The 15,791-nt window shown below is 40.8% G+C and overlaps 1 protein-coding gene across 2 annotated transcripts in view; it reads left to right on the forward strand.

Annotated features, from left to right (window-relative positions):
* Positions 1–15,791, forward strand: part of TEK (TEK receptor tyrosine kinase) — a 121,060-nt gene that overhangs the window by 34,998 nt on the left and 70,271 nt on the right. For both annotated transcript variants that reach the window (XM_056117103.1, XM_056117104.1), the window contains exon 2: positions 5,145–5,456. In XM_056117103.1, the coding sequence (XP_055973078.1) occupies positions 5,145–5,456 (312 nt within the window). The remainder of the gene's footprint in view (positions 1–5,144; positions 5,457–15,791) is intronic.

Consider the following 15,791-nt stretch of genomic DNA (forward strand, 5'->3'; position numbering starts at 1 on the left):
ACATTTCCCTTTACCAACACTCATTCTTTACCATGAAGAACCCCAATAAAACCCCACCCCTCACCCCTCCCCGTCCCTGTGAGGCAGATGAATTCTAGTTAACACTCCATCTGCTTTGATTAGATTCATTGTTTCAATAAAAGATTCACCACTATTATTTAGAGTTTACCCCCCCCCCCCCAAATCAGACATGCTGAAAAAGCATTGTGAAGTGATTTGCTTTCTACAGCTGGGTTAAAGAATTAAATGTTGGTTTTGGATTTCTGCTATCCTACCTATTGACCCTGGAAGCATTTCCACTGAAAGTCAGATAGTCAAGAAACTGGTTTCTGTGTTCTGGAGTCGTGGCCGTGCTGGAGAGCCGCTCGCGGGGGGCAACCGGTGGCCTCGGTAGGGCGTGAAGGGCGGAGCGAAACGCCCCCCTTCCCATGAGGTTTTAGTCGCCCCCACACTCCCGGCTCATACCTGCTGTCCACAAGGCACCCATGTGGCCGCCATCTTTCTTTCCAGAGAGGAGAGGGCGAATGGGGCAACACCCTTTCCCCTCCGGCAGACTTGATGGGCTGGATCAACGCATAGTCCATTCACTTTTCTGCTCCAAGCTGCTGGGTTCTGCATTAAGTCCTTGTGCTTCTGGGGCCATGACCGTGCTGGAGAGCCGCTCGTGGGGGGCGACTTGTGACCTCGGTAGGGCGTGAAGGACGGACCGGAACGCCCCCCGACCCATGAGGTTTTAGTCACCCCCACGCCCCCGGCTCATACCTGCTGTCCACAAGGCTCCCATGTGGCCGCCATCTTTCTTTCCAGAGAGGAGAGGGCGAATGGGGCAACACCCTTTCCCCTCCGGCAGACTTGATGGCCTGGGTCAACGCATAGTCCGTTCACTTTTCTGCTCCAAGCTGCTGGGTTCTGCATTAAGTCCTTGTGCTTCTGGGGCCGTGGCTGTGCTGGAGAGCCGCTCGTGGGGGGTGACTGGTGACCTCGGTAGGGCATGAAGGATGGACCGGAACGCCCCCCTTCCCATGAGGTTTTAGTCGCCCCCACATCCCCGGCTCATACCTGCTGTCCGCAAGGCTCCCATGTGGCCGCCATCTTTCTTTCCAGAGGGAGGAGGGCGGAAGGGAGCAACACCCTTTCCCCTCTGGGCAAAAATGATTGCCTGGATTAACGCATAGTCCTTTCACTTTTCTGCTCCAAGCTGCTGGGTTCTGCATTAAGCCCTTGTGCTTCTGGGGCTGTGGCCGTGCTGGAGAGCCGCTCGTGGGGGGCAACTGGTGACCTCGGTAGGGCGTGAAGGACGGACCGGAACGCCCCCCTTCCCATGAGGTTTTAGTCTCCCCCACACTCCTGGCTCATACCAAGCAGATGATTTTTAAGCTAACCTAATAGGCATTTCTTTTCATATCAAAAGATTATGCACAAAATTATTCTGCAATGTAAATGGTATTGGCAGAAAATTATAATAAGTAAGCTAAGTAAGGGTAGCAAAGTGCAATCAAGTCCACACTCTTGGAATACATTTATGTCATTCAAAGTAAAGGAAATGAACTAATAGCAAAAAAGGGAGAAGTAAAAAGATCTATATCTAGAAACAATTTTCAGTTGACATGTCTTTTAACACATATCATTTTCTAAAGTCATTCAATAAATATTGGCTAGTACAAATACAGTTCTGTAAATTAGAGTGGATCCCTTGGTTTTGGCGCCAGAAATGAGACTGAAGCTAAAAGAATACAGAGTCTTCTTCCTTAATATAACTCTCTGAGAAAGTGCCTGGAGTGAACAACTGTAGGAGATGAGTTGGTGTTCTCAAAGGCAGGGCTAGATAGGCATATGGAAGAACAGCAGTCTTTACTGTTACTTTTTAAAAAAAATTTTATTAGTGAAACACCATGAGGTAAAGTTGTAGACTTACAAAATATGTGATTATCATTGTATAATCACAGTTATACAATGATCCAGTACCCATCCCTCCACCAGTGCCCATTCTCCATCATTTACATTTTTAAAAAAATTTTTGCTAGTGAAACACCATGAGGTACAGTTGTAGATTTACAAATTTTTGTGCTTGACTTTCAATTATTCAATGGTCAAACACCCAACCCTCCACTTGTGCCCATTTTCCACCACCACGAGTCCCAGTGTCCCTCCAACCCCCCATCCCCCATATCCCACCCTGTCTCTGTGGCAGGGTATTCCCTTTGTTCTCTCACTCCTTTTGGGTGTTGTGGTTTGCAAAAGAGGCATTGAGTGGCAATCATGTTTGGTCTATAGTCTACTTTCATCATGCTTCTCCCATCCTGGGAGGATCTTCCCAACACCCTTTATTTGGTGCTCCTTTCTCTATCTGAGCTCCCTTTCCCCCTAGCATGTGTGGCTGGCCTCCAAGCCATGGAACAAACCTCCTGGTACTAATCTCGGCCACTCTTGGGTGTTAGTCTCCTATTTGTTACTTTATGTTCCCCAGATGAATGCAATCTTTCTATGTCTATCCCTCTCTTTGTGACTCATTTCGCTTAACTTGATACTTTCCATGTAGTACCACTTGTATGTATGCTTAACATGATACTTTCCATGTAGTACCACTTGTATGTAAATTTCATGACTTCATCTTTTCTAACAGCTACTTAGTACTCCATTGTGTAGATGTATCCACTGTTACTTTTGGATGTTGTGTTCCACTGCTGGGTTTTCTAGCATATTCTCCCTCTTAAACATCTTTTTCTATACTATTCCTTCCCTCTAGATTTAAAAATTATTCAAGAGACTGAAAACAAGATTAATGATGGGTATATTAGAGTTGGGTTTAGAAACCCATTCTAGCAAAGCTTTTATTTTTAGTTCTTGTAGAGTCAACCTTACTAGAAAAAAAAAATAAACCACCACTGATCACATGAAACATTGGCAATACCATTGAAAACAAATTACATGAGAATTTCAATGCAATGGTTGCCATAATTGGTATCTCAAAAAGATCTGGTAAATACCAGGCAGTCCCAAATACTTAGCATGTATTGATTGTCTTTCTATTGAATTTTTGAAAGTGTAACATATGTGGGAAGAGAGATCTTTCAGCTTGTGCTTTGCATATTGGAGGCCTGGATTCAGTTTTCAGTACTGTATTGTCTCTTGATGCTACCAACAGTGGACCTAAGCACCAACCAGGGGTTGCCCCTTAGCTTCATTGGGTGTCGGCCTAAACAACACAAAACAAACAAATAGCATTTGTTTTTCTCCTATAAATCAATTATCAAAATAAATATTGGCAAGGAGTTTAGTGTAGTCTTAACAGAGTTCTTTAATTTTCAAACTCTTTATTCTGGAAGTGGAACCTTATTGAATGGATGGACTTAAACTGCAATAAAATTTTCACATCCATCCATCCAACCATCCATTTATTAATTCATTCACTCCTTCAACGGATCATGATATTCATCCATCCATCCATCCATCCATCCATCCAACAGATTTTGTTTTATTGTTGTTTGTTTTCTATTGTTTAGATGTTTGGAGCTGTACTTGGCAATTCCCAAGGCTTACTCCTGTCTCTGTGATCAGGGGTCATTCCTGTCAGTGCTTGGGAGAGTATATGTAGTGCCCAGGATAAAATATGTGCAAGAGAAGGCTTTGACCTCTGTATTATCTCTTCAGTCCCAACAAATCTTTTTGTGTAGTCCATGTACTAAGACTTGGTAGAGTGTTTGCACATATATCAAATATGTGAACAAAACAGCTTTTACCATTCTCATGGAATTTACCATTTAGGGGAAGAAAGAGTAAATAAGGCAATCACATGTCATGGTAACATTTATGAAGGAAGCAGGAGGCTGAATTTGAGTACAATGGATGAGAATATTTTAGATAAGGTAGACAAAGAAGCATATTCTTATACCGTCCCCTGCTCCATACTCTGAGACCCAAATCATGAGTAGAATTTGATTATATAAAAAGTAAAGTAGAGAATTTCAACACAGGGTCAGCATGGATAAAGATTTTGAGATAGGAAATACCATGGCATATCTAAGTAACAGAAAGGCCTCTGGATTTCAGAAATGAAAATGCCAAGGAAGGAAAAGTATTGGGGGAGATGAACTGATGTTAACATAGAAGCATTGGTCAAGGATCTTTGACATTTTGGTGTTTTACAGGTGATATAACTGTACATCAAAACCTTAAGGGTCAAGTGTTAAATTAGTCAGAAGGAGAAGAATAGACTCAGAATGATATCACTCATATGTGGGACATAGTGAAACTTTACAGGAGGATATCAAATGCCCAGAACTGGAGAATCGGTCTTAACTAGGAAGCTTGTCACTGGGATGTGTGTGTGGGGGATAAGTTAGGGAAGGCAACGCTAGAACAAAAAAATGCCAGCCACAGGGGCAGGATGGGGGCAGGAGGGAAATGAGGGACATTAATGGAAGGTAGTGGACATTAGTGAAGGGGCTGGTGTTGGAACACTGTATGCGTGAAATTCAATCATGAATATCTTTCTAACTTTGTAATTGATGGTGCTTTAATTAAAAAACTAGCCTGAATAATCAATACTATTGTAAACATGTGGGCTGGAGTGATAGCACAGCAGGTAGGACATTTGCCTTGCACATGGCCAACCCAGGTTCGATTCCTCCACCCCTCTTGGAGGGCCTGGCAAGCTACTGAGAGTATCTCACCCGCATGGCAAAGCCTGGCAAGCCGCCTGTGACATATTCGATATGCCAAACACAGTAACAAAATGTCTCACAATTTGTTGTGAGACGTTACTGGTGCCTGCTCGAGTAAATCGATGAACAACAGGAGGACAGTGCTACAGTACTATTGTAAACATGTAATCCAGGCTTTAATAGATAAATTTTAAAAATTACTTTGCTAAGGCAGCAGAGTGGGGAGTTGGAGGTGAGGGATGCTTGTGATGAGTTTGGAGAGGGAATATTGAATGCCTAAAACTATTATTAAAAGCTTTGTAAATCATAGCTTCTAAACTAAAAAAAAGGAAGACCAGTAAAAGTTTTAATTGCAAGTGTTCTGCCTGTTGTACTATCTCTCTGGCTTTCCCAACTCTCCTTAAATAAGACTATATAAGCATCAATTTACCAGTAGGGCCTTGATAATAACTTTAGTCATATTCCCTTTTTCCCTTTTAGGTTCAGTTGATGGTGCCATGGACCTGATCTTGATCAATTCCCTACCTCTTGTGTCTGATGCTGAAACATCCCTCACCTGCATTGCATCTGGATGGCATCCCCATGAGCCTATCACTATAGGAAGGGACTTTGAAGCGTTAATGAACCAGCACCAAGATCCACTGGAAGTAATTCAAGATGTGACCAGAGAATGGGCTAAAAAAGTTGTTTGGAAGAGAGAAAAGGCTAGTAAAATCAATGGTGCTTACTTCTGTGAAGGGCGAGTTCGAGGACAGGCAATAAGGATACGAACCATGAAGATGCGTCAACAAGGTAACATACCCCTTAGTTGTGAGCAGGTGAGGTCCTCTGAAAAATACAAACACAACTTTTATTTTGGCAGCTGCTCACTCAGAGAACAGATATGAGCTCTCTGAGTGTATTTTGCAGACTATTTTTTTTTCAAACTTTTCAACTACTGATCTCTCTGGTACACAGAACTTTAGAGAGAAATGACCATCCATTACATACAATCCTTCACAAGATATTATGCCTAGTTCATGAAATGATACTAAATATATCATGTTTTCTACTAAGAGTTCTTGGAGGCATGAACATACATGTAATATGAAAATAAACGCAATGAAGACCATGGTTCATTGCCAAACTTATGTCTATTTGGGACTTTCTTATTAATTCGTTCATTTGATACTTAATCTTGCTTACAACTAAGTGTTAAAACAGAATTAAATGTCTTTTAGGAGGAAACATAGCAAAAATGTAAAAATTAAAAGAGGTATTTGCTCATCTGTTGTGTATAAGTTATATCAGTGTCCCACAGGTGTACAACAATGTATAACACAACCAAAACCTACACAGACATACAACAAGCATATATAGCTTACGAATCTAAGTCAGCTAAGTTAATTGGCAGACATCTTGGGTGGGTATTTCCATATATGTGAGTGGTCGCTCGTTAGACTGACCTTGGCTGAAGCAATTTAGTTCTGTTTCATGTGTCTAGTATCCTTTAGCAAGTTAATATAAGTACACCTTCATAGACATGACAGAAGGGCAAGAGAACAAGTGTAAACACACAAGGCTTCTTAAAATATGATGTGAAATTGTATATGCTCACTTCTGCATCATTTTATTACTATAGTTAAGTCCAATAAGTGATCCCAATATCAGAATAAGAAGTCACTATAAAGTTAAGTGAGAAAATGTGAATAGAGGGAGGATGAAGAATTGGAGCCTTTTTTGCTGGCTACTATTTATGGAAAGGAGCTGCAATTTCATTTTAGCAGTTGAGTATCCAGACCCAGATTCCAGAACTCCAGTAAGCTGAAGGAGGATGGTGAGAGTACCTTGTAAGGAAGAACTTTGTTACCACCTCACAAAGTAGGGATGTGATAGAACCTTTTTTCTCCCCAAATTGGACTGGGTCTTAAACCTGGCTAAACATTCAGCTAGTTTATGAGACTGATAACACATGGGAGAGGTGACATTGCAAAACCTGATTGATGATTTGCTGTGAGGCACCTAGGCCTAGAGAAACAAGTAGACTTTTTAGCGCTTTTGAGATTATCTGTTGGGAGGAAGATACAGAACCTCTTGTTCTAATTAAAAGCTCTTTTCCTTTTCCCATCAACCCCTCTCTTGGGTTAACCATCACTTGATTACTTGATCACTTGCCATCCCTTTTGTTCATCGATTTGCTTAAGCAGGTGCCAGTAACGTCTCCATTCATTCCAGTCCTGAGATTTTAGCAGCCTCTCTTTACTCGTCCTTCCCAACCCTGCTGTATTGGAGGCTCTTTCAGGGTCAGGGGAATGAGACCTGTTATTGTTACTGTTTTTGCATATCAAATACACCACAGGTAGCTTGTCAGGCCTGATGGGATACTCTCAGTAGCTTGCTGGGTTCTTCGAGAGGGATGGAAGCCCTCTGAAATAAGGCCAATAAATGAGCTTATATAACTGAGCCGGAGGTGGTTTGTGGGTGTGTCTCCCACATACCTAACTTTTGGCCATTTAATTTCTTGGTAAACTTGGCCTCAAGTTGTTGGGGTCTGGCCAAAGGCACAAAGGCAATTTTGGGGTATCTGAAAGTCTGCTGATGCACTCGCCTCACAGGTACAGGTTGACCTGCTGGCTTGCCATACCCCCAGGCTGACCATACCTATAACAAAAGAGTCTTTCCAAACATCATCACAACTGCATAGGACTGTGAACTTTCCTAAAACAAAGACACTGTTCTCTAGGGTATAGCCTTGTTGCTGGAGAATGACCAAGAGGGCCCCCCCCACCCCCAGGCATCCTCAGCACTACTTGGGAGTCCCCACTTGAAAACTAACAAATCCCCTTACAGTTACCGATAAGCACTCACCTCTGCATATTTCTCTCTAAAGCTCTTACATAAACACTAACAATTCTTTTTTAAAACAGTGCTTTTCAAAGTTGAAAGTACTTACAAATCTCTTGCAGACATTTAAAGAATGTAAACTATAATTTAGTAGGGCCTGAGGGAGAGTGCTGAGATTCTGCCTCTCTGTGAAGTTCCCTAGGGATGAAGTGCAGCTGCAGTGTCCAGGACCACATTTTGCAAGACCAGGCATTAGAGGCTGGTCCTGCCTGCCTGAAAAATGTTTCTTTGGATTGCCAACAGTGGCCCTCAAAAGATCTGAAAGCAACAAACCCGGTTTAAGATTAAAAGTGATAAAAATCACTCTCCACTCCAAATGAAGGAAAGGGTTTTCTTAACAAAACTGTAATGTTCACCTTTAAATGACACCACGGCGAGTGGGAAACACACACCACAGAAATTCCCAGGAAAGCAGCTCCTCAGCGAGGGAAGAGAGGTTGAACAAAGGGATGTGAGGTGTGCCAAAGCTACCACAGTTGAAAAGTCAGTTCTATTATTTTTCACAAGTGTCATTTGGTATTTGACTTGTATAAAAAGTTATGTTCATCTGCTGTTATTTCCATACTTTTAATGAAGATGATTTGAGATTTGAGCCACTCTGGTTTCAACAAGAATGAAATGTGGATTGCTACTGTGCCATTCTGAGCTCTCTTGTAATGTAACTTGATAATATGTAAGTAAGAACCAATAGAGTACATTAATCTAGAACACTGAGAGTAGATGACCAATGAAGGTGATCTCTTCAAGAGAAAATCCAGGTCAGCAAAGGAGAAGGGTTAAATTCAGTAAAGGGATGCTTAAATTCAGTAAAGGGATGCTGTCTTTGGAAAGTGAGTCACATATGGTATTTCAGTGTCATAACTACCTGAGTTTGAATACTTTAACATTTATCAGCCTTAGGCAAAGTTTTTGATTTGTTATTGGGCTCATATTTTAAAATAGATATGCTAGTACCTTTATACTTGTCTAGCTTTAAACTAGGTGGCTAGGTGGTATCCACAATAATGCATTAAAATATCCCTATAAATTATTTTAAAATATTTGATCTGTGTGATAGATAAGTGCTTATGCTGAGGGAAATATTGCCAAGTAAGTTACATAAGAAGACTAACAGTTTTTTTTTTCTTTTTGGGTCACACTCTATTTGCTAGAGGTTACTCCTAGCTCATGCACTCAGGAATTACTCCTAGCGGTGCTCAGGGGAGAGGGCGGGGAACCATATGGGATGCTGGGAATCAAACCTGGTTGGCTGTGTGCAAGACAAACACACTACCTGCTGTGCTATCACTCCAACCCTGAATAATAGTATTTTGTCAATGTTGAAATGGGATTTGATGCTCCTGATATGACTTCAGAGCCTATACTTGTGGTCACCACACTCACCTTTGGGTGGTAGTGTCTTTTCATGTTAAGCACCTCCCTTGCTTTGAGCAATTGTTTCATAAAATATACAACTCCTCTCAAAATCTTAAAAAGCAACCCAAGTCTCCTAGTTAAAGTGTAAAAGTAGAAGTCAGCTAATCACCGGGTTTCAGCCTAGACCTGCAACTGTATATGTCTGTTGGTTTACTTAGTTGAAATCAAAGTTTTCTCACTTGAAAAAGAAGTTGGAGTCAGGAAGATAGCACAGGCAGTACAGTAAGTATATGATTAGCATGTGCAAAGCTCTGTGTTAGATCCCCAGAACAACATGTCATAACTCTCAGCACACAGGGGTGGCACAGATTGTCCCCAAGAACCAAACTGTTAGGCTTGAGCAGAGAATTTCCAGGAGTGGCCCCAGGGTTCCCTAAGCAGCACTATGTATGAGCTCTATTTTAAAAAAAAGCAGAAAAAGAGATTTTTAATGCTTGTTTGATAATCAAACAAGGTAATTAAAGATAACCAATATTACCTGAATCTCAGTTAATATTCTATAACTACCATTTCTGTAGACCTTGGAGTAACATCTAACGTATAAAACTATTAATTTTTCTAAGCAACTGTAGACATTTTAATCTCCATTAGCATTATTATGGAAGTTTATGCAAAATAGAAAATAGAGGCAGTATTTCCCTCCTAATATTTTCGACAACTTGTAGGCTCTGCTGTTGAATGGTTCTGTTTCTTTTGCTGACTTTTTTATAGCTGAAATATGGGAGGGGAAAGTTCTATTCTTTATGATGAGTCGGGAAACCTTCCCAATGATCTTTATGCCACCATTAATTCCCAAGTAAAACATCATGGGAACTCAGAAGTGCCTGCTCGAGGACACAGCAGGATAGGATAAACATAAATATATTTTTGCTTGCTGCAAACTTGCAGTTGGGGAGGAAGTGGAAAATCTATGAGCTGTGCCAAAATGCAGCTTTAGTTGGCTCACAGACTCCAAATAGCCAAACAGTTTTATCAATGGCATCATATGATAGCAGCTTATTCAAATTTCACTGGCTGTTTTAGAGTTAGGGACTTAGAAATGAAGTTTCAAACAGTTTGCATCCAGCGAGCTCTTGCATTTTCATCAGAGGAAGAAGATTTTTTTCATTCCATTTTCATTTGAGAAATAGCTTTTCTTTAAGAACGTTAAATTTCCCAAACATGATTTGTGAAGTTGATGGTAATGAATTGTTTGTATTTAAATAATCCAAACAGACTTGTTAAGTACATAAAGTTGGAAAGTGGGAGAATTTGGAACCACTTCATTGATTTATTCTTTTGTTCCATGAAGATTTTTTTTACAGTTTAAGAAATTAAATTTTAGGTAATATGATAATAAAAGTGTTCAAGTTTGTGGTTTTGATGTACAAGGTTGCTGTGACCCACCTATCAGTGAGCCCAGGGCTCTCCATCACTATCCCTATGTCCTTCATCACCTTCAGTCCTCTCTTCATCCCCTCTCCCTCACTGCTTGCTAACCACTTTTTCTTTCTCTTTTTTTAGCTTTTTGGGTCACACCCGGCGATGCACATGGGTTACTCCTGGCTCTGCACTCAGGGATTACTCCTTGTGGTGCTCAGAATCAAATGGGATGCTGGGAATCGAAACCGGGTCATCTGTGTGCAAGACAAATGCCCTACCTGCTGTGCTATCTCTCCAACCCCGCTAACCACTTTTTCATAAGGATTTTTTTTTATTAGTGAAACACCATGAGGTACAGTTGTAGATTTACAATTTTTTGTGCTTGGGTTTCGATTATACAATGATTAGATACCCATCCCTCCACCAGTGCCCATTTTCCACCACCATGGATAAGATCCCCCCACCCCCATCCCCCTATCCCCCCCTGCCTCTGTGGCAGGGCAATCCCCTGTATTCTCTTTATCCTTTTGGGTGTTGTGGTCTGCAAAAGAGGCTTTGAGTGGCAAACATGTTCAGTCCATAGTCTACTTTTGACATGCATCTCCCCTCCTGGGAGGATCCTCCAAACACCCTTTATTTGGTGCTCCCTTCTCTATCTGAGCTACCCTTTCCTCTAGAATGCCCGGCTGGCCACTAAGCTATGGAGTAATCCTCCTGGTGCTGATCTCAGCTATTCTTGGGTATTAATCTCATATTTTGTTACTTTATATCCCCCAGATGAATGAAATCTTTCTATGTCTATCCCTCTCTTTCTGACTCAATGCGCTTAGCATGATACTTTCCATGTTGTACCACTTGTATGTAAATTTCATGATTTCATCCTTTCTAACAGCTACATAGTACTCCATTGTGTAGATGTACCAAAGTTTCTAAAACCAGTCATCTGTTCTTGGGCATTCAGGTTTCTTCCAGTTTCTGGCTATTGTAAAGAGTGCTGCAATGAACAAACAAGTGCAGATGTCACTTCGACTATACATTTTTGCCTCTCTGGGATATATTCCCAGGAGTAGTATTGCTGGGTCAAATGGGAGCTCAATTTCTAATTTTTTGAGAATTGTCCATACTGTTTTCCAGAAGGGTTGAACCAGTCGACATTCCCACCAACAGTGAAGGAGTGTCCCTTTCTCGCCACATCCGCACCAGCATCGGTTGCTTTTGTTCTTTTGAATGTGGGCCAGTCTCTGAGGTGTGAGATGGTATCTCATTGTGGTTTTGATCTGCATCTCCCTGATGATTAATGATGTAGAGCATTTTCTCATGTGCTTTTTTGCCATTCGGATTTCTTCTTTGAGAAAGTTTCTGTTCATTTCATTGCCCCATTTTTGGATGGGGTTGGATGTTTTCTTCTTGTGGAGTTTAACCAGTATTTTGTATATCCTGGATATCAACCCCTTGTCAGATGTGTATTCGGCGAATATCCTTTCCTATTCTGTAGACTGTCTTTGTAATTTGGTCACTGTTTCTTTGGAGGTGCAGAAGCTTCTTAGTTTAAGATAGTCCTATTTATCTATCTCTGTTTTCACTTGCTCGGCCAGTGGCGTGGCATCTTTGAAGATACCATTAGCTTCAATGTCATGGAGGGTTTTGCCAACTTTGTCTTCAATGTACCTTATGGTTTCTGGTCTGATGTTGAGGTCTTTAATCCATTTTGATCTTACTTTTGTACATGGTGTTAGGCAGAGTTCTGAGCCCATTTTTTTGCATGTAGCCGTCCAGTGATGCCAGCACACTTTGTTAAAGAGGCTTTCCTTACTCCACTTCACATTACTTGCACCTTTATCAAAGATTAGATGATCATATGATTGAGGGGAGATGTCAGTGTATTCAACCCTGTTCCATTGGTCTGCAGTTCTGCCTTTGTTCCAGTACCATGCTGTTTTAATTATTACTGCTTTGTAGTACAGTTTGAAGTTCGGGAGGTTGATTCCTCCCATTTTCTTTTTCCCAAGAATTGCTTTAGCTATTCGTGGGGGCTTATTGTTCCATATACATTTCAGGAGTGTTTGCTCCATTTCTTTGAAGAATGTCATAGGTATCCTTATAGGGATTGCATTGAATTTATACAATGCTTTCGGTAGTATTGCCATTTTGACAATGTTAAGTCTCCCGACCCATGAGCAGGGGATATCTTTCCATTTCCTCATGTCCTCTTTTATTTCCTGAAGTAGCGTTTTGTAGTTTTATTTGTGCAGGACCTTTACTTCCTTAGTTAAGCTGATTCCTAGGTACATGATTTTCTGGGGCACAATTGTGAACGGGATTGTTTTTTTCATGTTGCTTTCTTCTCTCTCACTGTTTGCGTATAGGAAAGCCATGGACTTTTGGGTATTGATTTTATAGCCTGCAACTTTTCTATACGAGTCTATTGTTTCTAGGAGTTTTTTGGTGGAGGTTATTTCGTTCTCTAAGTATAGTATCATATCATCTGCGAATAGTGAGAGCTTGATTTCTTCCTTTCCTACCTGAATGCCCTTAATATCTTTTTCTTGCCTAATCGCAATTGCAAGTACTTCCAGTACTGTATTGAACAGCAGTGGAGATAGTGGGCATCCTTGTCTCGTCCCTGATCTAGAAGGAAGGTTCTCAGCTTTTCCCCATTGAGGATGATGCTTGCTGTAGGCTTGTGATAGATGGCTTTAAATATGTTGAGGAAGGTCCCCTCTATACCAATTTTGGCTAGGGTTTTCAATATAAAGGGGTGCTGAATCTTGTCAAATTCTTTCTCTGCATCTATTGATATAATCATATGCTTTTTATCTTTTCTTTTGTTGATATGATGGATCATGTTGATTTCCGAATGTTAAACCATACTTGCATCCCTGGAATGAATCCTACTTGGTCATGGTGTATGACCTTTTTGATGAGTAGTTGAATTCTATTTGCTAGTAGTTTGTTGAGGATCTTTGCATCTGTGTTCATCAGGGATATCGGCCTGTAATTCTCTTTCTTTGTGGTATCTCTCTCTGCTCTTGGTATCAGTGTGATATTTGCTTCGTAGAAACTGTTCGGAAGTGTTTTTGATATTTCAATTTCGTGGAAAAGCTTAAAGAGCATTGGGAGTAAGTCCTCTTTAAAGATTTGGAAGAATTCACTAGTGAATCCATCCGGGCCAGGACTTTTGTGCTTGGGTAGACTCTTTATTACCATTTCAATTTCCTTGATGGTGATAGGTCTGTTCAGGTATTCCAGGTCTTCTTGGTTCAGCCTTGGGAGTCTGTAGGAATCTAGGATTTTATCCCTTTCCTCGAGGTTTTGATGTTCCGTGGCATAAAGCTTCTCAAAATACTCCCTGAGGATCCTTTGAATTTCTGTAGTTTCTGTTTTAATGACCCCCTTTTCATTTCTGATTCGCTTTATTAGGGTTTTCTCTCTCCCTTTCTTTGTGAGTTTTGCTAGAGGCTTATCAATCTTGTTAATTTTCTCGAAGAACCAGCTCTTGGTTTCATTGATCTTTCGGATTGTTTTTTGGGTTTCCATCTCGTTAATCTCTGCTCTGAGTTTTATTATTTCCTTTCTCCTGTTCAGGTTGTGGTCCTTTTTTTGTTCCTTCTCCAAGTTTATTAAGCTCTGAGGTTGGGTTACTTGTGTGTGCTTGCTCCTCCTTCCTGAGGAATGCTTGTAGAGCTATAAACTTTCCTCTTAACACAGCTTTTGCTGTGTCCCATAAGTTTTGGTAACTCGTGTTCTCATTTTCATTCGTTTCTAGGAATCTTTTTATTTCCTCTTTGATTTCCTGTCTTATCCACTCGTTGTTCAATGGCGCACTGTTTAATTTCCAGGTGTTTGATTTAGTTTTCTGTTTTTATGTGTGATTTACTTCTAATTTCAGCGCATTATGGTCTGAGAAGATTGTTGATACAATCTCTATCTTCTTAATTTTAAGGAGGCATGTTTTGTGGCTCAGCATGTGGTGTATCTTGGAGAATGTTCCATGTACGCTTGAGAAGAATGTGTATTCAGCTTTTTGTGGATGAAGTGTCCTGTATATATCTACTAAGTCCCTTTCTTCCATTGTTTCCCTCAGATGAAGTATGTCCTTGCTAAGCTTGAGTCTGGTTGATCTATCAAGAGGTGACAAAGCGGTGTTGAATTTTTTTTTCCAAATCTATGAGTAGTTGTTTTAAGTACTTTGCTGGTCTCTCATTAGGTGCATATACATTTATTATTGTAAGTTCTTCCTGTTGTACAGATCCTTTGATCAATAAGAAATGGCCTTCACTGTCTCTTATGACCTTCTTCACTCTAATCGATGTGGTCTGACATTAGGATGGCTACCCCAGCTTTTTTATGGGAGCTGTTTGCCTGTAGGATTGTTTTCCAGCCTTTGACTCCGAGTCTGTGTTTGCTTTGACTATTGAGATGTGTTTCTTGCAGGCAGTAGAATGTTGGGTTCAATTTTCTAATCCATCCTGCCACTCTATGTCTTTTAATTGGTGCGTTTAGCCCATTGACATTGAGAGAGATTATTGTTATGGGATTTTGTCCCATTGTTCTGTTAAAATTTGGTGTATTTGAGGGGCCTGTCTTGCCTTAAAGTAGCCCATTTAGTTGTTCTTGTAACCATGGTTTTGAGTCTATGAAGTTCCTGAGCTGTTGTTTGTCTGTGAAACTGTGTCTTGTTCCTTCTATTATGAATGAGAGTCTCGCTGGGTAAAGTATTTTTGGGGAGGCATTTATTTCATTGAGTTTTTTCACTATGTCCCACCACTGTTTTCGGGCCATGAGGGTTTCATCAGAAAAATCAGCTGTGAATTTTAAGGATGCTCCTTTGTAAGAGATTTCTTTCTTCAATCTTGCTGCTTTCAGAATTTTGTCTCCGTCTAAAGTTTTGGTCCTTTTGATCAGAATGTGTCTTGGGGTATTTTTATCTTGTAGCTGGTACCCTTCAGGCCTCCTGAATGTGGTCACAAGTTTTCTTCAGCTCTGGAAACATTGTAGCAATGATGTCTTTGACAGTTTATTCTTCATCAAGGTTTTCTTCTTGTCCCTCTGGGACTCCAATAATTCTTATGTTACCCCTCTTGGCTTCATCACAATCTTCTCTTGCCATCTGTTCCCGAATTGTGAGTCTCTTTTCCATTTTCTGCTCTTTTCTGGAGAGTCTCTGAACTTCATCTTCGATCTCACTGATTCTGTTCTCAGCAGCTGTTACTCTGCTGCTGAGGCCTTCCACTGAGTTTTTCAATTCGCCTACGAGATTTTTCAGGTTTGACATTTCCGATTGCATTTTCCTCATTTCTGCCTTCAAATTCTCCTGTCTTGTATTGGCATTGCTTTTCATTGTTTCTTTTAGTTCCCTAAGCATCCTAAGTAGCTCCTTTCTGAATTCCTTGTCAGAGAGGTTGTCTAACACTACAGTACTGTTGGTGTCATCTGGGCTAGACTCTTCAATAAGAAAGTTTGGTG

Source organism: Sorex fumeus, unplaced genomic scaffold, assembly GCF_029834395.1.
Source record: "Sorex fumeus unplaced genomic scaffold, SorFum_2.1 ptg000034l, whole genome shotgun sequence".
Taxonomy (NCBI): domain Eukaryota; kingdom Metazoa; phylum Chordata; class Mammalia; order Eulipotyphla; family Soricidae; genus Sorex; species Sorex fumeus.